The 26091-nt window shown below is 40.8% G+C and overlaps 1 protein-coding gene across 4 annotated transcripts; it reads left to right on the top strand.

Annotated features, from left to right (window-relative positions):
• Nucleotides 1–191: 191 nt before the first annotated feature.
• Nucleotides 192–25767, top strand: ZFP14 (ZFP14 zinc finger protein). 4 transcript variants are annotated; one of them, XM_053603959.1, is made up of 7 exons: nucleotides 192–230; nucleotides 5496–5592; nucleotides 6261–6348; nucleotides 8571–8819; nucleotides 9555–9681; nucleotides 11257–11358; nucleotides 21598–25767. In XM_053603959.1, exons 3-7 carry the CDS (start codon nucleotides 6340–6342, stop codon nucleotides 22962–22964), a joined length of 1854 nt encoding a protein of 617 aa, XP_053459934.1. In that variant the 5' UTR covers nucleotides 192–230; nucleotides 5496–5592; nucleotides 6261–6339; the 3' UTR covers nucleotides 22965–25767. The 4 variants fall into 4 exon arrangements, with proteins under 4 accessions (XP_053459934.1, XP_053459935.1, XP_053459936.1 ...); XM_053603960.1 differs by having other exon boundaries at nucleotides 217–230; nucleotides 11260–11358; XM_053603961.1 differs by lacking the exon at nucleotides 8571–8819 and having other exon boundaries at nucleotides 217–230.
• The last annotated feature ends 324 nt before the right edge of the window (nucleotides 25768–26091 follow it).

Here is a 26091-nt window from a genome sequence, read left to right on the forward strand (position 1 = left end):
CCAGCTGGAGAGGCGCGCCGCGTCCAGTGCCCCGCAGCCCCGAAACCCCTCCCGCCCACTGACCCCCGCCGGGAGCGCCGCGGCGGTCGCACGCCCCTGGAACTCGCGCCTGCGCACTCCGCGCAGCCCGTCGGGGTGGGGGACACGGCCCTCCCGCCGCGGACTACATTTCCCACAGGCCTCCGTGCGGAGTTTCTTTCCGGCTTCCTCGCTGGTGTCGGCTCCGAGAGGTGAGTTGGTCGCGTGTAGTAAGGAAATGGGCGCGGGGGCGGCGCGGGGGCGGCGCAGACCTCTGTGTGAGTCGAGTCGCCGTGACTGTGGCGTTTGTGACGCTGACTGGGCACCCAGTGCCCCGCTGCGTCCCCTGCTCTTCTGCTTCGGAGCTTCACAGGTCCAGCGGCCCGGAATGGCTCCGAGTTAGATGTATGAACCCCAGAGGGAAGGCTCCCAAACAAAAAGATGCGGCAGCCCTGAGAACAGCTGCAGACCTCAGAACCACCGCTTTGTCCGAGCTCCCTCGCGAGGCAACCGAGGTTAACTCGGAGACAGACTCCAGCCGGTCCTTGTGTGCGCTGGCTTTTCGCTCTGATACCGGGAACCGTCAGCTCTATTCCAGGCTACCCCGTTTTTTTCCCGTCGGATTGTGTGTGGTAGATGGAGACAGCCAAGTGTGATAGCGGGAGTGTGTCCTGTGTCAGCCAGGCTGAGCTCTAAGAAAGGCCTTGGTGTCTCAAGATTTTGTCATCCCTTTCCCCATCCCGCCGATCTTGAGGAAGTGGAAGAGAGAGGAAGAAATGATTGCTTTTGCATATATAAAAGTCAGCGTCGAGATGAGCTTATGTTTCCTTTTTGTTGAAGAAATGTAATTTTTGTTTTTCTGAGCATGGGGACATTTGCTTCTCTCTTCTGTGAAAGAGTGAAAATCAGTTTGGACTAAACAATGGAACAGCTCTGTCATTAATCAGTCTGCAGGGGAAGAGACAGATAAAGCCAGACGCAAAATTAATAGAAAACGTTATTTCTCTCGCGGCTAAACTATAGTTGTAAAATGCCATATGACACCTGCTTGGAGAAATCACAGCTTTCTTACCAGTTGATGATCTAGATTTGCTTTGCTATTTCCATTTTATTAAATTTCATCACTTATTGTTGGAGATGCCCACTTTTTAAGCCACCCTGGTGATAACACTCAATCTCCAAGTTATCCCTACATCTCCTAATCCCGTCTCAGAAACAGCAGCCATTCCAAATCCCTGCCACCCTTATATCTACCTCTGGATCTTTTAGCTGGACCTGTGTATTTACAGAAGAGCTTTTCTCTCTGTGGTTGATCTCACCGTTCCAACCATTTCTGTGGCTTTCCTCTCTGCAAGTCCATAGATACGATTTTTATTTTATTTTATTATTTATTTATTCTTTCTCTTTCTTTCTTTGTTTCCTTCTTTCTTTCTTTCTCTTTCTTTCTTTCTCTCTCACTTTGTTACCCTCAGTAGAGAGCTATGATGTCACAGCTCACAGCAACCTCCAGCTCTTGGGCTTAGGTGATTCTCTTGCCTCAGCCTCCCGGGTAGCTGGGACTAGAGGCACCTGCCACAACGTCCGGCTATTTTTTTTTGTTGTTGTTGCAGTTTGGCCGGGGCCGGGTTCAAATCCGTCACCCTTGGTATATGGGTGAGCCACAGGCACCCCCCATTTATTTATTTTTGAGACAGAATCTCACTTTGTTGTCTTCAGAAGAGTGCTGTTTCATCATATCTCACAGCAACCTCAACTCTTGGGTTTAAACAATTCTCTTGCCTCACCCTCCCAAGTAGCTGGGACTACAGGCACCAGCCACAACACCTGGCTATTTTTAGAGTTGGGGTCTTGCTCTTGCTCAGGCCTGTCTCCAACCTGTGAGCTCAGTGACCCCCGCCTCAGCCTCCCAGATTGCTGAGATTACAGGCGTGAGCCACTGTTCCCGGCACTACAAGGTTGTTTTAGTCTTTTATCTGGTTGGGCTTTCATCCCTGAAATGTTCTGTGGTGGACCTGGTGCTTTGACTTTCCTTGCCTAGGGTGATAAGGGTAGATGCCACATCCCCCAGCCTCCCAGTGGGTGTTAACAGGAATATTTGACAATCATTTAATTTCTCCTGTGAGCTGCTTTCTGATCATTTGAGCAGTCTGCAAGTAAACCTCTTGCAGAGAGGCTAACTGCAGAGCTTTATTTTAGGCAGTGATTTGTTAAGTAGATCATAGTTTAGATGGAATCACACACTAGGTCTCTGATTTCCACTGTCCTCTGAGTTCAGAAGCAAGGAAAGATGGGAGATAGTGTGGTGACAGGATCTTCTGCTTCTGAGGTTTTTAAAGAGTGGTAATGTGGGCTTGGCGCCCATAGTGCAGTGGTTATGGTGCCAGCCACATACACCGAGGCTAGCGGGTTCGAACCCAGCCTGGGCCAGCTAAGCAGCAATGACAAATGCAACAAAAAATAGCTGGGCTTGGTGACGGGCACCCGTAGTCCCAGCTACTTGGGAGGCTAAGGCAAGAGAATTGCTTAAGCCCTAGAGTTGGAGGTTGCTGTGAGCTGTGATGCCACAGTGTCCTACGGAGAGTGACATAGTGAGACTCTGTCTCAAAAAAACAAACAAAAAGAGTGGTAATGTAATAGGATTTTAAGTAGGGAGGTCTGTGTTAACACGAGAAGGGATTATTGAAAGTGAAGGGAAGATAGCAGAAATTTGAAAAGCGTGAAGATTTTGACAGTGAGAGTTTGTTTGAGGCCCCATGTCTATGTGGTCGTACAAGAAGGAGCTTAGTATAGCGACAGCAGTATGGGTTATGGAGATAAATTATCAGGGTTTGTTTCATCTCTTTGTGCCACACAGTTCTATCATCTGTTAAATGAGGGTAATGATAGAACCTACTACATAGGATTGCTCTGAGTAGATGAATTTTAATGTATGTAAAACCTTTCAAAAATGCTTGGCATGTAGAGAGTGCTTAATAGGTTTGTTACTGTTAGGTTATAATTCAATATTTTTCTTCATCACCCAGATCCCAAAATTAGGAGTATTTTGCTGTATTTGCTTTATTTACCTATATATCTCCTTTTGTAAGTTGCTGACAGTCAAGAAGAATTGCCTACCAAGGTAATGCTTTGAAATTTATTGGTTAGCCTTATTAAGAAAGAGAAAGGCTGAGAGGCCTTTTTTTTTTTTTTTTTTTTGTGTGGAAGAAAAAAAGGTGTTTTCTTTGATAATTACATAGTATTCTTCATCTTCAGTGATATAGCTGATGATTATTAAATGCTTATTTGCTATTTGAATTGCTTTATGGATAGTACCTTATTTAATCCTTATAACAACCCTTTGATCACCATATTATATAGGAGGAAATTAAGGATCTGAAAAGTAACATGTCTAAGATCCTACAGTTAAGATGTATCAGAGCTGAGATTTCCTTTTTTTGGATATAAAAGTATAAGTTTATTTTATATTAGAGAAAAGTAAGAGAGTCGGGGGAAAGAGATGAGAAAAAGAGAAGAGAAGAGAGAGCAGGGAGTGAGAGAGGAGAAGGTGGCGGGGGAGAAAGAATAGGAGTAAAGAATAGTGCAGCACCCCATAAGAAGAAAGGAAGAATGCCAGCCCAGAGCTAAGATTTCTGTCCTGGAAGTCTGACAGCAAAGGATATATTAGTAATAAAAATAGTAGACTAAATCTCATTGTGGCATATGCTTAAAAAAATCCTTTCAAGTTTACTCAATAATCAGTCATGGTGAAGGGAAGAAATATCAATCACTGTCAAGTTATGTCCAGATAATACTGCAGCTATGAGGTCTTTATGGAGGTAAATGGATTTCATACAATAAGATTTATGCCTTACAGGGTTTTTTTAGCTATATTATGTGCAAAATGAGATGAGTAGGACAAGAAGATTCAACAGCTATTGGAAGACTTCCTAGGCATCTCAGTTAAAAGGACTGTTTCAGAAGCCAAATAAACCCACTTGTCAGGAAAATGTGAAAGGAAGCAGCCGTGAGATGCTTTCACTGCTGAAAGTCATTAGTCAGGGACCTCTTGCCATTCTTTTCTAGGCAGTACTCCAACGTATGTGGACAAATTAAATCATAGAGTTGGTTCATGAATGGGAAGCTCACGTGAAAATAGCCACTTTGGAAAGACAGCATCTGTTTTTACAATAGCCTTAACTTTTTTACTCAGTTAAAGGGAAGACTGAAAGAAAAATTTGAACTGGGAAAATCTTTTTCTTATTTGGAGAATTTGAGTATTTCAGGTTCACACTCTTTAATGTGGTTGTGAGTGGTGTTGGCTGTTACTATAAACTTTTTCTTTTTTTTGTTACCCTCGGTAGAGTGCCATAGCATCACAGCTTACAGCAACTTCAGACTCTTAGGCTCAAGTGATTCTCTTGCCTGAGCCTCCCAAGTAGCTGAGACTACTGGCGCCCACCACAATGCCCAGCTGTTTTTAGAGACTAGGTTTTGCTCTTGCTCAGGCTGGTCTTGAACCCCTGAGCTCAGGCAATACACCCCGCTTGGATTGTAGAGTGCTAGGATTACAGGTGTACACCACTGCACCCGGCCTACTTTTTTTTTTTGTTTTTGAATTTTGAGATAGGGTCTTATTCTCTTGCCCCAGTTGGGTTGTGGTGGCACGATCTGTCTAGTGCTGAATTGGGTCTAGAGGCTCAGTTTGTGGGTACTATCCTGATGCCTGGGTCACAGGGGTCTGCCTGGTACTGGGTTTTGCTGTGGTGGGCCTGATACTATGGAACAAGGCAAATTTCTGTGCTCACTTCCCTGTCTTTTCCTAATGGACAATTATCTGTCTCCACTGTGCTCCCTAGGGTGTTAGGACAGGTGACATGGATAATATCAAACTATCCTTTCTACCTTCTTCAATGCATCTTTTCTTATTATTGTTATTTCTTATTTCTTTTTATCACCAGGTACGGTTATCTGTCACCTGGTTGCTTTAGCTGTTATAAAGGTATTTTTGTTCACAGGTAGTTGTTCAAACAAATGTTTCCGTAGGGGAACAATTGCTAGAGAGAAACTGATTACACCATCTTCTGAGATTTAGTATTTTTTGAAAGGTTGTTAGTTATTTCTGTTTTTTAGTGATTGCCCATGCTCAAATTTCTCTCAGTGAAGTAGAAAGAAATTCTATCCTCAAAGGCAAAAGCCAGACTTGAAAGAGAACTGTCCCATTAGTTAAGGAGATGTGGATTTCTAACAAATGCTTGCCACTTAACTGATGCCCTGAGCATCAGTTTCCTGTGGCTCAATGAGTAGGGCACTGACCCCATATACCGGAGGTGGCGGGTTCAAACCCAGCCCTGGTCAAAAACTGGGAAAAAAAAAAAAAAAGTTTCCTGAGCTATTGAAAGAAGAGAAGAACTACAGTGCAAAACAGTACTAAGGGTCAGTCGACAATGTGTAGATGCACCTGTCATGTAAAAGTTCTCATTGAATGTTGTTGACTACAGGGATCGTGAATCTCTTCCTCCCCAGCTTGGATACCAAAAGAGAAGGAGTGGCAAAGGATGTCATGATATGACAGGTCGTGACTGGAAAACTGGAATGGTGAGTTTTCTTGGTTGGGGAAAGGCCAGTGTAACCTGAAGAGGGTAGAAGCTGCCAGGATCAATCTGTGTAGTCTTTTAGTCTTTGTTTTTAGGAATTTGAGGCAGGATCCTGAGGGCTCTTAGGAGTCTCTGTTTGGATGTTGTGGTCCCATCCCAGCCCTGAAAAGTTGTACTGGAGTGAGGAGGAGCTGCTCAGGACAAGTCTACATAATCTACTGTCAGGACTAGATCTTCATTGCCAGATGGGGGCCTGGTCAGAAATCCTCCTGCAGAAATATCTGGGCTTCTACACCAAGGTCATCATTGCCCAGCTGGGTTTTTTTTTTGTTTGTTTGTTTTTTTTTTTTTTGAGACAGAGTCTTCCTCTGTCTCTTACTCTGGGTAGAGTGCTATGACATCATTATAGCGCTCAATTGATCCCCTTGTTTCAGCCCCCCCGAGCAACTTGGACTACAGGTGCCAACCACAATGCCTAGCTATAGGACTTGTATTTCTTCAGACTTCCTATACTCTCCTCCAGTTTATGTAGGTGTGGGATGGGTGTGGCTATAGTGGTGGAGAGTAGTTTGGAAGCAGAATGAAAGAGAAGAAAAAGTTCATATTAAAGTAAGTCATTTTGAGACTCTGCAATACATCTGATTTCATGGTTTCTTTTTCTTCTTTCAGCTCTGACTTGTCCGGACTCTATAGATCTCCAATAGAGAAGTCTTGAAAAAAACTGACCATTTCTTACAATTCTAAAACCATGGCCGATGTAAGTTAATGTTTCTCTCTCTTTTTTAAATACTGTCAGTTTTATGTACACATATTTGTTCCTTATTCAGAAACTTCCAATTTAGCAGAATTCCATCTAGGAACCTGCTTTAGTTCCTCTCATTCTTGTGAATAGTGGGGACAGATAGCCCAATGTTTTGTGTGCCTTCCTCGTTTTCCACTGATTTTGAACATCTCCCACCTATAAAATCTGTTAAGGGCCATAAGAGAGCAAAAGTCAAAAGCCATGGATAACTGCAGGCATTCTCTGCATGATGGCCCTCCATTAACATTTTCCGATGGATTTTGATTTTAATACTTAACCTCTACAAAATGTGTATTTCTCTCAATATGATTTTTTCAGGTAGTTTGTTGTAGGAAAGATTTGTGTTCCCAACATACAATATGACATTTCACAAAAGTTTCTGAATTGTTTTATTTAGGTATGACATGTATACAGAAAAATATACAAACCATAAGTGTACAACTGAATGACTTCTCATAAATTGAGTATAACTGTGCTACCAAGTTAAGGAAGGAATAGTGTGAGCACCTCAGGTGCCCACCTTTCAGATACTGTTCACCCATCCTTCCCAACTGTAACCATTATCCTCACTTCAAACACCACAAATTAATTTTGCTTATTTTTAGAACTTTATTTAAGTGAAATCATATTGTTCAATAATTTTTTTAACATAAACAACATCCAGGAAGATGTTTTAAATGCCAAATACAATTGCTAGACCATTGGACCCATCTGTACATGTTTTGAAGTCTATGTAAGTATCATTGAAAGGTGTATGTATCTGGTGTGCTGGTAATAAAGGAGGCATCAGAGCCTCATGCCAAGTATACATCATTCCTGTCATTGTATTCTTGTGAAGCAAGTAGCCCTTGTTTTTATCTAAAAGGTTGGAAAAATATTGAAGAAGATTGTGGAGAAAGAGACTAAGCAAACGAGAAAAATGAATTTAGTAAAAGATCATAAAAATACTAAAGCCAAAGATACTATGTGTGTACCAACCCACTGTGTACTCTGTAATTCTCTCTTGGAGGAAAATGTTTCCTCCAAGCTAGTTGGAGGGATGGAATTGATGTGTAATACATTATAATTCTCTGATTTAAAGTAATGGGAAAATAGGTACCTGGTTAGTAATGTGGTGTTAGAATGTCTTATTTACTTTTTTTTTTTTTTTTGAGACAGAGTCTCACTTTGTCTCACTTTGTCTGGGTAGAGTGCCATCTATCCAGAGTCTCACTTTAACGCCATGGGCGTCATAGCTCACAGCAAACTCAAACTCTTGGGCTCAAGCGATTGATTCTCTTGCCTCAGCCTCCCAAGTAGCTGGGACTACAGGCACCTGCCAGAACACCCGGCTATTTTTTTTTTGGAGACAATAGTCTCACTATGTCACCCTCAGTGGAGTGCTGTGGCATCATAGCTCACAGCAACCTCAAACTCTTGGGCTTAAGCAATTCTCTTGCCTCAGCCTCCCAAGTAGCTGGGACCACAGGTGCCTACCACAACGCCCAGCTGTTTTTGTTGTTGTTGTTGCTTTAGTTGGCCCAGGCCAGGTTCAAACCCACTAGCCTCTGTATATGTGGCTGGACACCCTACTCACTGAGCTACAGGTGCTGCCCAACACCCAGCTGTGTTTAGAGACGAGGTCTTGCTCTGGCTCAGGCTGGTCTGGAACCTGTGAGCTCAGGCAGTCCACCCACCTCAGCCTCCCAGAGTGCTAGGATTATAGGCATGAGCCACCACTCCCAGTCTTTATTTACTAACTTATTTTATTTTTGAGATAGAGTCTTGTTGGAGAGCAGTGGTGGCATGATCAGAGCTCACTGCAGTCTCCAACTCCTGGGCTGAAGCGATCCTCCTGCTTCAACCTCCTGAGTAGCTGGGACTAGCATGTCTTCAAGAGTAGATTACTAATGTTGAATGAGAGCTCCCTGTTTTGAGCTTTGCTGAAAGATAAATGGTTTGATTAGAGACAGAATTTGGTCCTATTTGACTGCTTACAGAGAAAACTGTAAACTTCACATATCTGAGTTTTTCAAGTATATAAGATGGGATTTAGTGCTGACTGATCTCAGTTTCTGTATGTGTCGAGATCTTATGTAAGGCTTTTAGGATTGGGTGGAATAGGTAGGGATGTAATTGGGGCCTAAAATATCATGTGATGCCTTTACACCATGAATTCCTCTGCTGTCACCTCATAGCCCTCATGGAGCAGAAAATGTTCCTATCCAGCTAGCTCTCCTGTCATCTGGACCAGGTACACCACTCTTGGTCCTCAACCTAATGGATTTCACCTCCCCACCAACAAGTCAATCACATCCTACCATGGGGACCAGGAAATACCTCACCCACTTCTTACTATAAAGCCATCTCCCACAGCCCCTGATTCTTCTGTTGCTGAGTTCACCCCTTTATGGTTCTGCATGATGCGTGATATCCTCCTTCCAGTTGTGAGTATATGTGATTAATAAATTGCTGTTGGATGGCGCCTGTGGCTCGAGGGGTAGGGCGCCGGTCCCATATGCTGGAGGTGGTGGGTTCAAAGCCAGCCCTGGCCAAAAACCAAAAAAAAAAAAATAAATTGCTGTTAATTTCATCTGTCCAGTGTTAGTTATTTGGCTAGCTCATAATTTTTAGCGCACTGGTAGGGGGAATAGGAGCTGATCAGAACAAGACTGCAAATGGAGACATCAAGAATGATCTGATGATGGCTCAACACCCATAGCTCAGTGACTAGGGCACCAGCCACATACACTGAGACTAGCAGGTTCGAGCCCATCCTGGGCCAGCTAAACAACAATGACAACCAAAAAATAGCTGGGCATTGTGGTGGGCACCTGTAGTCTCAGCCACTTGGGAGGCTGAGGCAAGAGAATCGCTTAAGCCCAAGAGTTTGAGGTTGCTATGAGCTGGGAAGCCACAGCACTCTACCAACGGTGGCATAGTTAGACTCTGTCTCAAAAACAAAAAACAAAGAATATCTAGGTACTCTGCTTCAAGGATACTAATTTTACTTTCCCTACTCATGCCACAAGTTTTCAGCCCTGCACTATTTGCATGCTATACGGGTTCCTCTCTACAATGGTTTCCTCAATTGCCTCTCTTTCCACTTTAAACATATTTAATTTCTTTTTTCTTCATGTTTAATTTCTTTTCACAAGTAATACCTGAGTTTATTTTTTCAGAGTTCAGTGACGTTCAGGGATGTGGCCATAGACTTCTCACAGGAAGAATGGGAATTCCTGGACTCTGCTCAGAGGGACTTATATAGGGATGTAATGTGGGAGAACTATAGCAACTTCATTTCACTAGGTAAGGTTATTTATTCCAAATGATATTGGCTTTTCTCTACTGTCAAGTTTAGGACTGTATTTAGAGAAGCTTGCTAAATTTTTACTCTCTGTTCCCAAAGGAATCGTTTTGTTAGGTTGGGTATAGGTCCCTCCATTTAACACCTAATCATTCCCAACCTGCTCTATCTTTCAGACTTTCTTCAGACTCTGTAATTTCTTGTTTCTTTAACATACAAGGGGCTGGATTTAAATATGGCAAAAGCATTGTCCAAGAAACCAAATTTCATATTGTATTTGAACTCAGAATTTATATGAATGCTTCATACTCCTTGATAATCCATCTGGGGTTCTGAGTTTCTCTAAAAATCAAAGGCATCTATAGAACATACATGTGGATAAATCATCAAGTAAACACATTCTGTTTCCTATAACAGACATAGTCAGTTCTATCTGCTTTGGGATTAGAAGTTAAAATCTGGGGCAGCGCCTGTGGCTCAGTGGGTAGGGCGCTGGCCCCATATACCGAGGGTGGTGGGTTCAAATCTGGCCCCGGCCAAACAAAAAAATAGCTAGGCGTTGTGGTGGGTGCCTGTAGTCCCAGCTACTCAGGAGGCTGAGGCAAGAGAATTGCCTAAGCCCAGGAGTTGGAGGTTGCTGTGAGCTGTGTGACACCACAGCACTCTACCAAGGGCAACTGAGACTCTGTGTATACAAAAAAAAAAGAAAGTTAAAATCTGAGAAGTTTGCATTTAGGCTTGGTGCCTGTAGGTCAGCGGCTAGGGCGCTGGCCACATACACCGGGGCTGGCAGGTTCTAACTGGCCTGGGCCTACTAAACAATAACGATAACTACAACAAAAAAGTAGCCAGGCATCATGGTGGTGGGTGCCTGTGGCCCCAGCTACTTGTGAGGCTGAGGCAAGATAATTGCTTAGGCCCAAGAGTTTGAGGTTGCTGTGAGTTGTGACATCATGGCACTCTACCCAAGGGGATATAGTGAGACTCAGTCTCAGAAAAAAAAAAAAAAAAAAAAGTTTGCATTTAACATCAAATGAATATCCTAGATAAGATCTGAGAATGTTTCAGAAAGCCTCTTTTTACCCTCTCAGCAAAATGATAACAAAAATTAGTAGGTAACAGACATCTGTGTATATGGACAAATTACCATACGTAGTTGTGCTTAGATGCTATTCTGAACATTGTTCATGATTAACCCTTACAACTCTCTGAGAAAGTACTGTTATCATACTCATTTCAGATGAGAACACTTAGGCACAAAGGGGTTAATAGTTTGCTGAAGTAACAGCAAAAGAGTCAGGATTCAAAGCCAGGCAGGCTTACAACTGAGCCAGTCCGTGTTCTCAACCACTACATAAAACTGCCTCTCAGCAGAGCCTGTGTGAGGTTAAATGATAAGAAAGCCTGTCTTAACCATCTGCTATCTATTCTTTGTGGTCTAATATGAATGTCCTTCAACTCCTTTGCTCTTAGGCTTTATAAAGTACTATTTTGACCTATACTTAATGATAAATGTTAACCAAATCTGAATCCAAAACACCGGGGTTTATAATTTCATGTCACATTTTAATTTTAAGCAGGATCTTCCATTTCTAAAGCAGATTTGATTACCTCATTGGATGAAAAAGGGAAGGAACCTGGGATGCTTGCAAGGGAAGGGGCAAGAAGATACTGCCCAGGTGAGTGACAGTTGAGAGGCATAAAGCAATCATTACTGCAGGTTGTAGCTAAACTGGTTAGGGTAGAGTCATACCCTTGAGATGTCATAGTGAATCTCTCTTCAAAAGCCCATGGCCTGGCGGTGCCCGTAGTTCAGTAGGTATGGCACCAGCCACATATACCCAGGCTGGAGGTTCAAACCTGGCCCAGGCCAGCTGAACAACAATGACAACTGCAACAAAAGGAAAATAGCCAGATGTCGTGGCAGGCACCAGTAGTCCCAGCTACTTGGGAAGCTGAGGCAAGAGAATCCCTTGAGCCCAGGAGTTTGAGGTTGCTGTGAGCTGTGATGCTACGGCACTCTATTGAGGGTGACATAGTGAGTGAGACTCTGTCTCAAAAAAAAAGAAAGCCCATGGTTTGTGAAAGAAAAGCTTGAGACCTGAAGCAAATTAAGATCTTTTAAGCCTGGACTAACAAAATAACTTCATATTGACCTTGATTACAATTTAATTACAGTGCGATTTCTTGTCTCTCATATTTCACTCCCACTTAACAGAGAGGAGCTGTTCTTAGTAGATGAAAAAACTGATAATAAATATAAGAGCTAGGCCAGGCAAGGTGGCTCAGGACTGTAATCCTAGCACTTTGGGAGGCCGAGGCAGGTGGATTGCTTGGGCTCACGAGACCAGCCTAAGCAAAAAGCGAAGCCCCATCTCTACTAAGAATAGAAAAACACTAAGGCAAGAGGATCACTTGAGCCCAAGAGTTGGAGGTTGTTGCAAGCTACCCAGGGCAACAGTTTGAGACTCTGTCTCAAAACATAAATAAATAAACAAACAAACAGAAATCAATAAAATAGAAAAAGAAAAGAAGAAAACATTAATGAAGCCAAAAACTGATTTCTTAAAATTATCAACAAAGATGGTAAATACCCAGCTTGATTGATCAAGATAAAAGGAGAAAATACATAAATTACTAATATCAAGAAGGAAAGAGGGATTTTTACTTCACATCATGTAGCCAATTCAATTCATGGAAGTAAATGCCATGAATAACTTTATGCCAGTAACTTCAACAACTTAAATTAAATAGAAAAATTCCTTGAAAAATACAAGAACTGATACAAGATAAAGAAGAAAATGAATAACCTTGTGTCTATAAAAGTGATTGAATTATAATTATCATAAAATTTCCACAAAGAATATTTTAGGCCCAAATGGTTTCACTGGTGAAAATATCTAAGAAAGAAATACCAGCAATATTACAAAAATTCCTTCAGAAAAGGTACACTTCTCAACCCATTTTATGAGGCAAGATTAACTCTTATACCATAACCTGACAGAGAAATTACCAAAAGAAAAAGTATAAATCCATTTCTTTCACCTATATGCTGCAGAATTTAAAAATAATATTAACAAACAATATCTAGTGATATAAAAATTGATGATCAAGTGGGGCTTACCCCTACTTAATGCAAGCCTGGTTTAACAATCCAAAAATAGTATATAATTCAGTATCTTAACAGAAAAGATGAGAAAAACCATTGTCTTAGTTCATTTCCTGTTGCTCATAACAATACCCGAAATTATAAGTAATTTATAAAGAAAAGGAATTTATTATGCTTATGGAGGCTGAGAGGTTAAGGGGCCATATCTGGTAAGAGCTTTCTTCTTGGTAAACAGCTTAGGGTATCACACGGCAGGGGGTTTGAGAATGTGCTGGCTCAGAGCTCTCTTTCTTTTTTTTGGAGACAGAATTTCACTTTGTCACCCTTGATAGAGTGACCTGGTATCATAGCTCAAAGCAACCTCAAACTCTTGGGCTCAAGTAATTCTCTTGCCTCAGCCTCCCGAGTAGCTGGGACTACAGGCATCTGCCACAACACCCAGCTATTTTTAGAGACCAGGTCTCTCTCTGGCTCAGGCTGGTCTGGCACCTGTTAGCTCAAGCTGTCCACCCACTGCGACCTCCCAGAATGCTAGGATTATAGGCATGAGGCACAGCGCCCATCCCTTTCTCTTTCTTTTAAAAAGCCAACAGTCTAACTTCCATGATAATCTTTTAGTCTATGAATTAATCCATAAATTGAACCATCCATTTATGAGAGAGAGCAAAGCCCTCATGACCCAATCACATCATAAAGGCTTCACTTAATACTGCCCATTTGGAATTAAGGTTTAACATGAGTTTTGGAGGGGAAAAATGTTCCGACCATAGCAGTCATCTCCATAGATGTAAAGTAGTGTATCATACAAGTCAACATCCATTCATGTTAAAAATTCTTAGTAGGCTAGGCACATTGGCTCATGCCTATAATCCTAGCACTCTGGGAGGCTGAGGCAGGTGGATTACCTGAGTTCAGGAGTTCAAGACTAGCCTGAATAAGAATGAGACTCCATCTCTACTAAAAATGAAAAACTGAGGCAAGAGGATCACTTGAGCCCAAGAGTTATGAGGTTGCTGTGAGCTCTGACACCATGGCACTCTACTGAGGGTGACAAAGTAAGACTCTGTTTCAAAACAAAACAAAGAAAAAAAATCTCTCAGCATACTAGAAATTGAAGGGGACTTCCTTAACCTTATAAAGGACATCTGCTAAAAAAAATGAAAGGGCATACTGATACCCGATTGAAGAATTTTTCACATAGATTGGGAACACGGCAAAGATGCCCACTCATTCCACATTCTTTTTTTTTTTTTTTTTACAGTCCAATTAAAGTGGTGTTTTCCACATCTACTTAACATTGTATTAAAGGTCCTAGCCAATACAATAAGAAAAATAAATGTAATATAAAATTCAAAAAGAAGACATATAAGTCCATATTTGGAGATGTCGTGATGGTATACATAGAAAATCTTAAGGAATCTGGCCATGTACAGTGGCTCACACCTCTAATCCTAACACTCTTGGAGGCCAAGGCAGGAGGATCACTTGAGATCAGGACTTTGAGACCACTCTGAGCAGGGGTGTCACCCTGTCTCTATAAAAAATAGAAACATTTTTCAGGTGTAATGGCATGCACAGCTGTTCAGGAGGCTGAGGCGGGAAGATCACTTGAGACCAGGAGTTCGAGGATGCTGTGAGCTATGATGATGACACTGTACTTTAGCCAGGGTGACAGAGTAAGACTGTGTCTCAAAAAAAAAAAGGAAAGAAAAGAAATCCTAAGGAACCAAGGCAACAACTATTCAAAGTAATAAGTGAAGATCACAGTAAGATCACAAGTTAATATAAAAAGGTCAATTATTTTTATATACTAGGAGCAAAAAACATTGGTAAGTTAATTTATAGTAGTGTCAAACATAAATACTAAGAAATAAATTTGATAAAACATGTACCACATACAAGACCTGTACATTGCAAACCATGGAACATTGCTAAGAAAATGAACTAAATAAATGGAGAGACGCCATTTGGGGGATGGTAAGACTCAATATTATAAAAATGTTAATTTTATAGATTCAAAGCAATTCCATCATAACCCTCAAGACTTTATTTTAGTAGGAATTGACAAGTTGGTTGTAACATTTATATGATAAAGCAAGAACTTAGCATGTCTAAAGCAATCTTGAAAACAGAAGAACATATTATAGGACATACATGATGTGATTTCAAGATACTTGCAAGATTGCATTTTTGAAGGGGATTAAGTAAATCAGTCGTTAGACTAGCATATTATTCTGATAAAATACTAATTTTCTAGTTCTACAAGAGAATAAATGATGTTTTTCCTCCTCTTGTTGAATAAAATTTACCACTGAGATACAGAATCACAAAGTATTGATAAAAAGTATAAGCCAGGCTTGGTTCCTGTGGCTCAGTGAGTAGGGCGCCAGCCACATACACCAAAGCTGGTGGATCCGAGTCCGGCCTGAGCTTGCTAAACAACAATGACAACTGCAACCAAAAAATAGCCGGGCATTGTGGTGGGCACCTGTAGTCCCAGCCCCTCTGGAAGCTGAGGCAAGAGAATCACTTAAGCCCAAGAGTTTGAGGTAGCTGTGAGCTGTGAGCCATGGCACTCTACTGAGAGTGACATAATAAGACTATCTCAAAAAAAAAAAAAAAAGGAAAGTATAAGCCAGCTGGGTGTGGTGGCTCACGCCTGTAATCCGAGTACTCTGGGAGGCTGAGGCAGGTAGATTGCCTGAGCTCACAGGTTCGAGACCAGCCTGAGCAAGAGGGAGACCCGATCTCTAAAAATAGCTGGGTGTTGTGGAGGGCACCTGTAGTCCCAGCTACTTGGGAGGCTGAGGTAAGAGCCTTGAGCCCAAGAGTTTGAGGTTGCTATGAGCTATGATGCCACAGCACTCTACCAAGGGTGACAAAGTGAAATTCTCTCTCAAAAAAAAATGTTTAAAGGGATGGCTCCTGTGGCTCAGTGGGTAGGATGCCGGCCCCATATGCCGAGGGTGGCGGGTTCAAACCTGGCACCGGCCAAACTGCAACAAAAAACAGCCGGGCGTTGTGGCAGGTGCCTGTAGTCTCAGCTACTCGGGAGGCTGAGGCAAGAGAATTGCCTAAACCCTGGAGTTGGAGGTTGCTGTGAGCTGAGAAGCCATAGCACTCTACTGAGGGCAATAGAGTGAGACTCTGTCTCTAAAAAAAAAAAAAAAAATGTTTAAAAAGTATAAGCCAGCTTACATGCCACCTGTTATGCACACTTCTGGGATCACATGGGGAGGAACTAGTTTTTGTTATTTCTCCCAAGAGCTGCTTCATCCAAAGCAGGGGCAGTAGTTTCTCTAGAGGGGTCCAGAATGTTGCAGCACAAGTAAGGTGATAGCCTGGCCTCTGTGGCTATCCTGTAAGATGTCCTCCAGACCTTCCATATTATAAAGTCAGCTGGCGTTATCCTAGTAAATGAGGGCTGGACAATTTATTCTCATGAAGGCCAACCTGGCTTTAAGGGGTCAGCTACTCAGCTTTATCGGTGATAGCTATATATTTATAGCTAGAACACCACACACAATATTTCCAGTCCTTTTTAAACATGTACCTAATAGCCAATTACACCATTACATTTAAAATACATTGTTGGGGCTGGGCACAGTGGCTCACGCCTGTAATCCTAGCACTCTGGGAGGCCAAGGCGGGTGGATTGCTTGACCTCCCAAGTTCAAAACCAGCCTGAGCAAGAGTGAGACCCCCCTCTCTAAAAATAGCCAGGCATTGTGGCAGGCACCTGTAGTCTCAGCTACTTGGGAGGCTGAAGCAAGAGAGTAGCATGAGCCTGAGAATTTGAGGTTACTGTGAGCTGTGACAGGGTGACAAAGTAAGACACTGTCTCAAGTAAATAAAATAAAATACATTGTTGATCCTCAATTCAAATCACTGTAGTATTATTACGTTGCATCAGGCCACTTACCGTCTCTACCCTGTAGGCATTGTCTATGCTAGATGACTATCTGGTGATTAAAAAAGCCAGTACAAAATTAACTTTTGGAATGGAATATGTATGGGCAAACAGAAAAAATACCTTTGAGTTTATAATTAAATATTTCAGTAGAAGAAAAAAGAAATAGCATATGGATAATGTAGGAGGGAAATTATATTCTTCATTTTTTAAAATAGACTTAGTTATTAGAACATTTTTTAATTCACAGCAACGTGCAGAAGGCACAGACCCATATAGCCCTGGTAGTCACATTATTTTTATAAATTAATTTCATGGGTATAAACATTGTTTTTGGTACTTAGATTTTTAAAATACTTTAAAAAGTCTGGCTTGTTAGCAAATATATAGGGCGGCGCCTGTGGCTCAAGGAGTAGGGCGCTGGTCCCATATGCCGGAGGTGGCGGGTTCAAACCTAGCCCCGGCAAAAAAAACAAACAAACAAATATATAGTTTATCTACATCATAATCCACCCTGTTTAGAGTCTAATTCTAGGAATTTTAACACATGTATCCAGTTGTGTTAACTACCACCACAGTCAAGTTTTAGAACAATTCTAAATTCTTGTGTCCCCAGTGTTTTTTCACCAAGTTAAATCTAGTGTTTGGGTTAAGTAACATATTTTTCATCATATTAAGGAAGTACATGCCTATTTCATGTGCTTTTTAAAAAATAGGGAATGAGGGCGGTGCCTGTGGCTCAAAGGAGTAGGGCACTGGCCCCATATGCCAGAGGTGGCAGGTTCAAACCCAGCCCTGGCCAAAAACTACAAAAACGAAAAACAAAAAGGGAATGAATGCTGAATTATGTCAGATGCCTTTCCACTGTCTGTGGAAATGATGATTATTGTTCTTAAGAAAATTAATATGATGAATTATTTTAGTGTATTTCCTAGTATTGAACTTCCCTTGCATTCCTACAAGAACACATACTTAGTTATCATTTCTTTTCTTTTTCTTTTTTTTTTTGAGACAGAGTCTCATTATGTTGCCTTTGGTAGAGTGCTGTGGCATCACAGCTCACAGCAACCTCTAACTCTGGGGCTTAAGCAATTCCCTTGCCTCAGCCTCCCAAGTAGCTGGGACTACAGGCACCCACCACAATGCCCAGGTATTTTTTTTTTTGTAGTTGTCATTGTTGTTTAGCAGGCCCCGGCTGTGTTCGAACCCTAGAGCCCTGGTGTATATGGCTGGCACCCTAACCACTGAGCTTTGGGCGCCACGCCCATATATATTCTTTCAGTGTGCTATAAGAGTTGATTCATGAATTTTCATGACATTGGTATATAGTTTTCCTATACTAGCCTTTGATCCCATTTTTATACTCAAAACTAGCTTGCAGTTTGAGTTTGTTTGTTTTTTAATGTTCTGAGTCACTTTAAATATATTGGGTTTATGTGCTTTCTAAAGTTTTCGTTGACCCTGTGTCTACTAAAAAATAAAAAAAACTATCTAGGAATTGTGGCAGGTGTCTATAGTCCCATCTCCTTGGGAGGCTGAGGCAAGAGGATTGTTTCAACACTCAGGAGTTTAAGGTTTCACTGATTTTTTTTTTTTTTAAATAACCTAGAGCTTTTTATTTGTGCATTTCATTCTTTTTCTGTTATCTAATTAATGGAATTCTGCTTTCATTTTAATCATTTCAGATCCAGGGGCAGCTGTGTTTGTTGGCCTCTGTGGCTGGAGCATAACCCTGCCTGCTCCCTTTAGCAGTGGTGCTTGTCAGCTGCTCCAACTTGAGAGCTGCCCTGCTGAAATCTGGAGGCTGCTGGCATTTGTTTGTCCCTGTGGCTTGAGCATAGCCTTGCGGATGCCTGCAGGCAATGGTGTCAGTGTCAGGTGCACCCTTCACTCACCCAAATCCCTCCCTCTTCCTTTAATCTGGCATTTTTCCACACAAGATTCACAATATTGGGAATTTTCACGTATGTACATGAAAGCCTGAACTTAAGGGATCTCTGACTACTTCCCTTCCCCTCTGGAAAGGAGGTCTAGCTGTAAGATTGTATTGTAGTTAAAACAATTTATGGGCCAGGATTCTCCATCCAACATTTGGTATTGGGACCAGGCTGCATTGCAAAAGGATACTTGTTTCTTTTCCCGAAGGCTGTTGAATCCAAGGATCTTACAGTTTTTTAATAGACAAGGTAAATTCATGGGGATTGAGGCTTCTTGTCCCATGGCTTTCTATGGGACAAGGTAATCTCTCCACCAGACTGGACATTTCCAGGCCTGTTTGGCTTGGTAAAGGTGCTCCTGTCTGACACCTGTCAAACTGGACCTCCCCAGCTCTTCATGTTGGCTCTGGCTGCTGTCCACAAGGCTTCTCTGTATAAGCAGCAGAAAAAGATTTCCCATGGAGGTGCCATGGCATCTCATCCAGCCGGAGCTCTCAGACCTGCACTTTCCCTGCAGATCCCTTGGCAGACCCGAGGCTGGAGGCTTCCCTTATCGGGTACAAAACCCCTTTTCTCCCTTCAACTTTCCTGACTTGAAATTCAGCTGTTCTGAGATGCCACTGTTTAGCCCTCACTTCTTCATAATTCTGATCCCAGATTACTTTCCTCTCCGGTCTGGCCTTTACTGGCAACCATAATGCAAAGCCCATCCATTGGCTCAGCCTAAGGGGTTGTCGTGGCCCCTCCTTCAGTCAACAAACATAATTAAAGAAGTTTTAGAGCTGTTCTTTTAGCTCCTATTGAATAGGGAGTGACAAAAACCATAGAAGGACTTCAGCTGTACCAATAACAGATGACAGAAGAGTGCACCAGAAGTCAAACAAGAAAAGAGGACAGCTCCCAGAACCAGGGGTCTTGCTGAGAGAAGGTAGTAAACAAAAGAGGCAGGGTCCCCTTGGTTTTCCTTACGTTTCTTTCTTTTTTTTTTTTTTTTTACTTTTTTGGGAGACAGAGTCTCACTTTGTCACCCTTGGTAGAATGCTGTGGCGTCATACCTCACAATGCCCCACAATGCCCAGCTATTTTTAGAGATGAGCTCAGGCTGGTCTCCAAACTGTGAGCTCAGGCAATCCACCTGCCTTGGCCTCCCAATTGTTGGGATTACAGGTGGGAGCCACTGTGCCCAGCCTTTTCTTTACATTTCAAAGCCTTCCTTTGTGTCTCTGGTCCATAGCCAAGAGAGAAGTTAGAAATTGTTTCTGCCCCTGAGAAAATTATTACCACAAAATGAGAAAATTATTATCCCAAAATTGGGAAAAATATTATAAAGATGAGCAAGAGTTTCCTTGACTAGAGGGTTGCTATGGTTTGAATGTTTGTCTACTCCAAAATTCATGTTGAAACTTGATCCCCAGTATGTGAGAATCGAGAGGTGGGACATCTAAGAGGTGATTGGATCATGAGGGCTCTGCTCTCAGGAATGGGTTAATGCATTCATGGATTAATGGGGTATCACGGATTGGGACTAGTAGCTGTACAAGAAGCCTAAGAGAGACCTGAGCTAACACAGAGGATTCCCCAAAGAAGGAACAACCTGTGGAAAGTTCTATTTAATGGGAACAATTGTAGGGCATTTTATGAGCTGAAAGAGGCCAGTATGCCATGAACAGAGATAAAGACACTTGTTGACAAGTAGATGTCTTATTATGTATGCTCAGGTATTTACATTTTATTCTGATGGTAAAGAGATGTCACTGACAGCATTTAAGTAGACTCAAACATTTATCAATATCAGAATAACTTCTCAGAGAATATAAATAAGAACAAAACAAAAACATACCAGGACTTAGTCCTGTAGATTGTTAGTGTCAGTTAAAAGTATCTGTGTATAGTTTAAACAAATCTCCAGGTGTGGGCGGCGCCTGTGGCTCAAAGGAGTAGGATGCCGGCCCCATATGCCAGAGGTGTTGGGTTCAATCCCAGCCCCGGCCAAAAACTGCAAAAAAAAAAAAAAAAAAATCTCCAGGTGATTCTTAGTCATAACTCAAACCAGCGGTTCACTGGTCTGACTTCTTTCCTTATCACCAACCCTGCCTCCACTCTTGGACTCTATTTATTCCCTGTGTTTCTGTCACCTTTTTCAAACCATGAGAGTACAGTATGTTTCATGATACAAATTAGCTTAAGAGTAACAGGGAATAATAGCAGCAAAATGTAGAAAATGGTTAGTTTATTGGTAATTTTTCTGGTGGAACCAGCTTAGTAGAGGTTCATTTATAATATTCAGCAGCTAAGCCAAAAAGCTTCAACTTGATGCTCATTGTCATGAGTCCTTTTCCTTTTTATTTTAAGGAAATTAATAATAAATGCCTGCAACCAGGGTTCCTTCTCCAGAAGCATTATGCTATCAACCTTTGTGGCCCTCTAGCTAAAGACAGGCTGTACTTCACCCTATTCCCACTTTATTGGTCTCCTCCCTGTCTTAGGGCTTTATTTTCATGTCTCAAGACTTGAAATCTAGCAATTCCCATTTGTTTTGTGTATTTTAATATTCATAAAATAGCCTTCTCCTATGCTAAGCTGCCTTTTAGGTTATCCCTGCAAATATCAACTATTATATTTGTTAGTGTTCTGCTGATAAAGTTGCACAGAATTGAGTGATCTGCTCCAGTCCTGTTTTTCTTATAAACCCAATTACTTTTGATGTGCATTTTTGTAGGGCTAAGATTCTTTACATACATGTATGTGGTATTGTAGCAGAAATACCTAATGAAACTTGATCCACTGAGAGATACCTAATCCGTTCACTTGTATTAGGCTTTATTTCTAATTTATTTTTATTTTATTTTATTTCTCTCTCTCTCTCTTTTTTTTTTTTTTTTTTTGCCTTTTATTTCTCTATAGACGTTTTCTTGCTCTGTAACAGAAAAAAGTATGTGTTTGCCTTCTTGTTTTCTTCCAGATTTGGAGTCCAGATGTAGAACCAATACTTTATCTCCAGAAAAGGACATTTATGAAATATATTCCTTCCAGTGGGATATAATGGAAAGAATTAAAAGCTATAGCCTTGAGGGCTCAATTTTTAGAAATGATTGGGAATGCAAAAACAAGATCGAGGGGCAAAAGGAACCACAAGAGGGATATTTGGGGGAAGTGAAAATTACCTCTGAAAAAATGGCCACTTACAAAAAGCACAATTTTCTTACTGAATATCAGATAGTTCATAATGGAGAAAAGTTATATGAATGTAAGGAATGTAGGAAAACCTTCATTCGACGCTCAACTCTTAGTCAACACCTGAGAATTCATACTGGCGAGAAACCTTACAAATGTAAGGAATGTGGGCAGGCCTTTAGACAGCGTGCACATCTTATTCGACATCACAAACTCCATACTGGTGAGAAACCCTATGAATGTAAGGAATGTGGGAAAGCCTTTACAGTGCTCCAAGAACTTACTCAACATCAGAGACTTCATACTGGTGAAAAACCCTATGAATGTAAGGAATGTGGGAAGGCCTTTAGAGTACATCAGCAACTGGCTCGGCATCAGAGAATTCACACTGGTGAAAAGCCCTATGAATGTAAGGAGTGTGGGAAGACATTCAGACAGTGTACACACCTTACTCGACATCAGAGACTTCATACTTCTGAGAAGCTCTATGAATGTAAGGAATGTGGGAAAGCCTTTGTATGTGCTCCAGACCTTAGAGTACATCAGAAAATTCATTTTGGTGAGAAACCTTATGCATGTAAGGAATGTGGAAAGGCTTTTAGAATATGCCAACAACTTACCGTCCATCAGAGTATTCATACTGGTGAGAAACCCTATGGATGTAAGGAATGTGGGAAGACTTTTAGATTAAGACAACAACTTGTTCGCCATCAAAGAATTCATACTCGTGAGAAACCCTATGAATGTATGGAATGTTGGAAGACCTTTAGTAGTTACTCACAACTTATTTCCCATCAGAGCATTCATATTGGTGAGAGACCCTATGAATGTGAAGAATGTGGAAAGGCCTTTAGACTGCTCTCACAACTTACTCAACATCAGAGTATTCATACTGGGGAGAAACCGTATGAATGTAAGGAATGTAGAAAACCTTTTAGACTTCTCTCACAACTTACTCAGCACCAGAGTATTCATACTGGTGAGAAACCCTATGAATGTAAGGAATGTGGTAAGGCTTTTAGACTTTACTCATTTCTTACTCAACACCAGAGAATTCATACTGGTGAGAAACCTTACAAATGTAAGGAATGTAAGAAGGCCTTTAGACAACATTCACACCTTACTCAACATCAGAAGATTCATAATGGAATGTAATACAAGAAAACTTTCAAATGTGTATTACAGAACATTAGAAAATTCATCTTTGAGAAAATTTGTTGCACGCTCAAAACTAAGCATAAGAAATTTTATATTAGAGACTACATTGTTTTAGAAGCCATGTATCACCATTTAAACACTTTATTTTCAGCAAACTCTTATGAAAGAATAATGTAATGAATGTAGTAAAATCTTTAGCTTTATTTATTATTATCTCCATTTTACTACTTTATTACCAGTATATTATTAGATAAGATACTTAAACTTTTGTGCCTCATTTTGCTCACTTGTAAAGTGATATTAATAGCACTTATGCTTTAGTTATTTATTGCTATATAATAAATTACCACAAACTTAGTATCTTAAAAGAATATACACTTAACATCTTAAAATTTGTATGGATCAAAGTTCAAGCATGACTTAGTTGGGTCCTCTGCTTCAAGGTCTCTCACAAGGTTACAAAGTTTTGGCTAGGGCTGGGTCTCATCTGAAGGCTCAAGTGGGGAAGCCTTTAGTAGGATCTGCATCCAAGCTAATGTGGTTTTTTTACCAAACTTATTTTCTTGAAGCCTATTTCATTGAGATCCACAGTTTCTAACTGGCTGTTGGCTGAAGGCTGACTGTAGTTCCTTGTCACAGTGGTCTCATCAGCTTGGCTATTTGCTTTATTAAAGCATATAAGCCAAGAATGCAAAAGAATCTGCTGACAAGATGGAATTTACAATCTTGTGTAAACTAATTATGGAAATAATATCCCATAGCCTTTGCCATTTTCTACTGGTTAGAAATAAGTTACACTTAAGGGGAATACACAGGAGTGTGAATACCAGGAGGTAGGATCATTGGGGGGCCAATTTAGAGTCAGCCTGCCACACTGTATGATAGGATTGTCCTAGGGAGTGGGTAGGTAGTAATTGAAGGGATTAACAGTCTCATAGCATGTGTTCTGTAAATACTGTCTGTAACCGTTGTTGTCATGATTAGTATTAGTGAATTCATATGGAAGAATATCCTATAAAGTAATAAATGTATAAATGCCTCCTATTACCTCTCATAACTTATTAAACAAACTAATTCATTCTAGGTAAAATCTAGGTTATAATGAATGAAAAAGTTTTTTAGCACTTGAGCTGTATCAGAAATTTCATACCAAAAAGAAAGCCTATGCATGTCATGAATGTGCTGTTGTTAACAGTGTAATTGTTGAAGAATCAAGAGAAAAATATGCAGTGATTTTCTCCTAATTCCAAAAAGCAAAAGTCTTATAATCTCTATTGTCTGACCACATTTCAAGATTAATTAGAATTTATGAAAAAGATGGCATAAAATAACCACATAGGGCTTAATATTGTGTGTCTGTGTGCATGTGTGTATGTGTAAAACTCCTGTGTGAAAGAAAGAAAACTTTATGCCATTATAGTCAATATGTGTTTTGATGCTCAAATTGTCCTATTTTCAACCTGTAGGAGTTGTTTTTTAAGTTGGTTTTTTTTTTTTACATGACCCCACCAATAGTTTGATAGATTATATGATTATGGCCGTACAATTTGGAAAGCTATGGAAAATGCTAGGGCACCAACTTGTCATTCTTAAAATCAATAAATAAGAGGAAATTTAGCATTTATTTTCCTTTTCCCATATAAGCTAAAGTTAAGGTTCATCATCAAAATTGAATTTTTTTAAACTTAAGAAGTCCAGTAAATACAGACAGAATAATAGAAAACTCATCATTTTTTATACCCTAATGGAATAATAGGTCCAGAAAACAATCTTCAACATATACTAAAACTAGTAGGTGAAAGATCTTATAGTGAGAATTTTATGGTGGATTTATGAAGTGGACATCTTCTAAGCCCTGTGATCAGTTTAACCTCAATAGAAATGGGACTATTAGACACTGTGCACCTCCTGACATAATGCAATAGGAAGTACATACCACTACCTATCAAGCCTTATTGCTGGAATAATGAATTGAAGGAATCAGAGGAATAGATGAAAAAAGTGCTGTCATCCCTCAGTTTCTGTTGGGGATTGGTTCCAAGACCGCCCCCCTCGCCCCCCATTGATAGCAAACTCCATGAATGCTCAAGTTTCTTATATGAAATGGTAGAGTATCTATTTACATATAACTATGCACATCCTCCTGTATACTTTAAATCATCTCGAGATTTGTAAATAGTTGTACTGTATTTTTTTATTTGTATTTTTTGGAGTGTTTTCAATTTGCAGTTGGTTGAATTTGCAGATACCGAAGGCCAACTGTAGATGGTACCACAAGGAAGAGGCCAATCAGATCCAGAGTGTGTAAAATTCTACAGAACAAATGACTAGTGTTCTTCAACTAATGAGTGGCATGAGAAAGAGAAGAGGAAGGACAACCATTATCAGATTACAAAAGACTTGCGAGACCTATGAACTAAACTCAGTATGTAGGCATTATGTGGACCTGGTTTGAACAAAACATAAGACATTTTGGAGATGGGAATTGTAGATAGAGATTGACTATTAAATATCATTTGGAAATATTGTGTTAGGGGTGATAATGGCAGTGTGTTTATAAAAAATAAAAACATTTTATGGGTTAGGCATACACACATATGAAATGATAAGGTGTATTAGATTTGCATTAAAATATTCTGGCAAAAGAAGAATTGGCAAAGAGGACTAGAAACTAGATACGTAAAAATGTCAATAATTATTGAAGTGGAGTGATTTGTTTATAGGAGTTCCTGTTCTAATATTTCTACTTGTGTATGTGTTTGAAATTTCAGTAATAAAACATTTAAAATCAAAACTAAAATTATACATTCTGATACTTAGAAATGGACGCCTGTAGGCTCAAGCGGCTAAGGTGCCAGCCACATACACCTGAGCTGGCGGGTTCGAATCCAGCCCAGACCCGCCAAACGACGACGGCTACAACCAAAGAATAGCCAGGCATTGTGGCGGGTGCCTGTAGTCCCAGCTACTTGGGAGGCGGAGGCAGGAGAATCGCTTGAGCCCAAGAGTTGGAGGTTGCTGTGAGCTGTGATGTGACAGCACTCTACCCTGGGCAACATCTTGAGGTTCTGTCTCAAAAAAAAAAAAAAAGAAAGAAATGGACGCCTGTATATCTAACCTTGTC

This window comes from Nycticebus coucang, chromosome 10 (assembly GCF_027406575.1).
Source record: "Nycticebus coucang isolate mNycCou1 chromosome 10, mNycCou1.pri, whole genome shotgun sequence".
Lineage (NCBI taxonomy): Eukaryota > Metazoa > Chordata > Mammalia > Primates > Lorisidae > Nycticebus > Nycticebus coucang.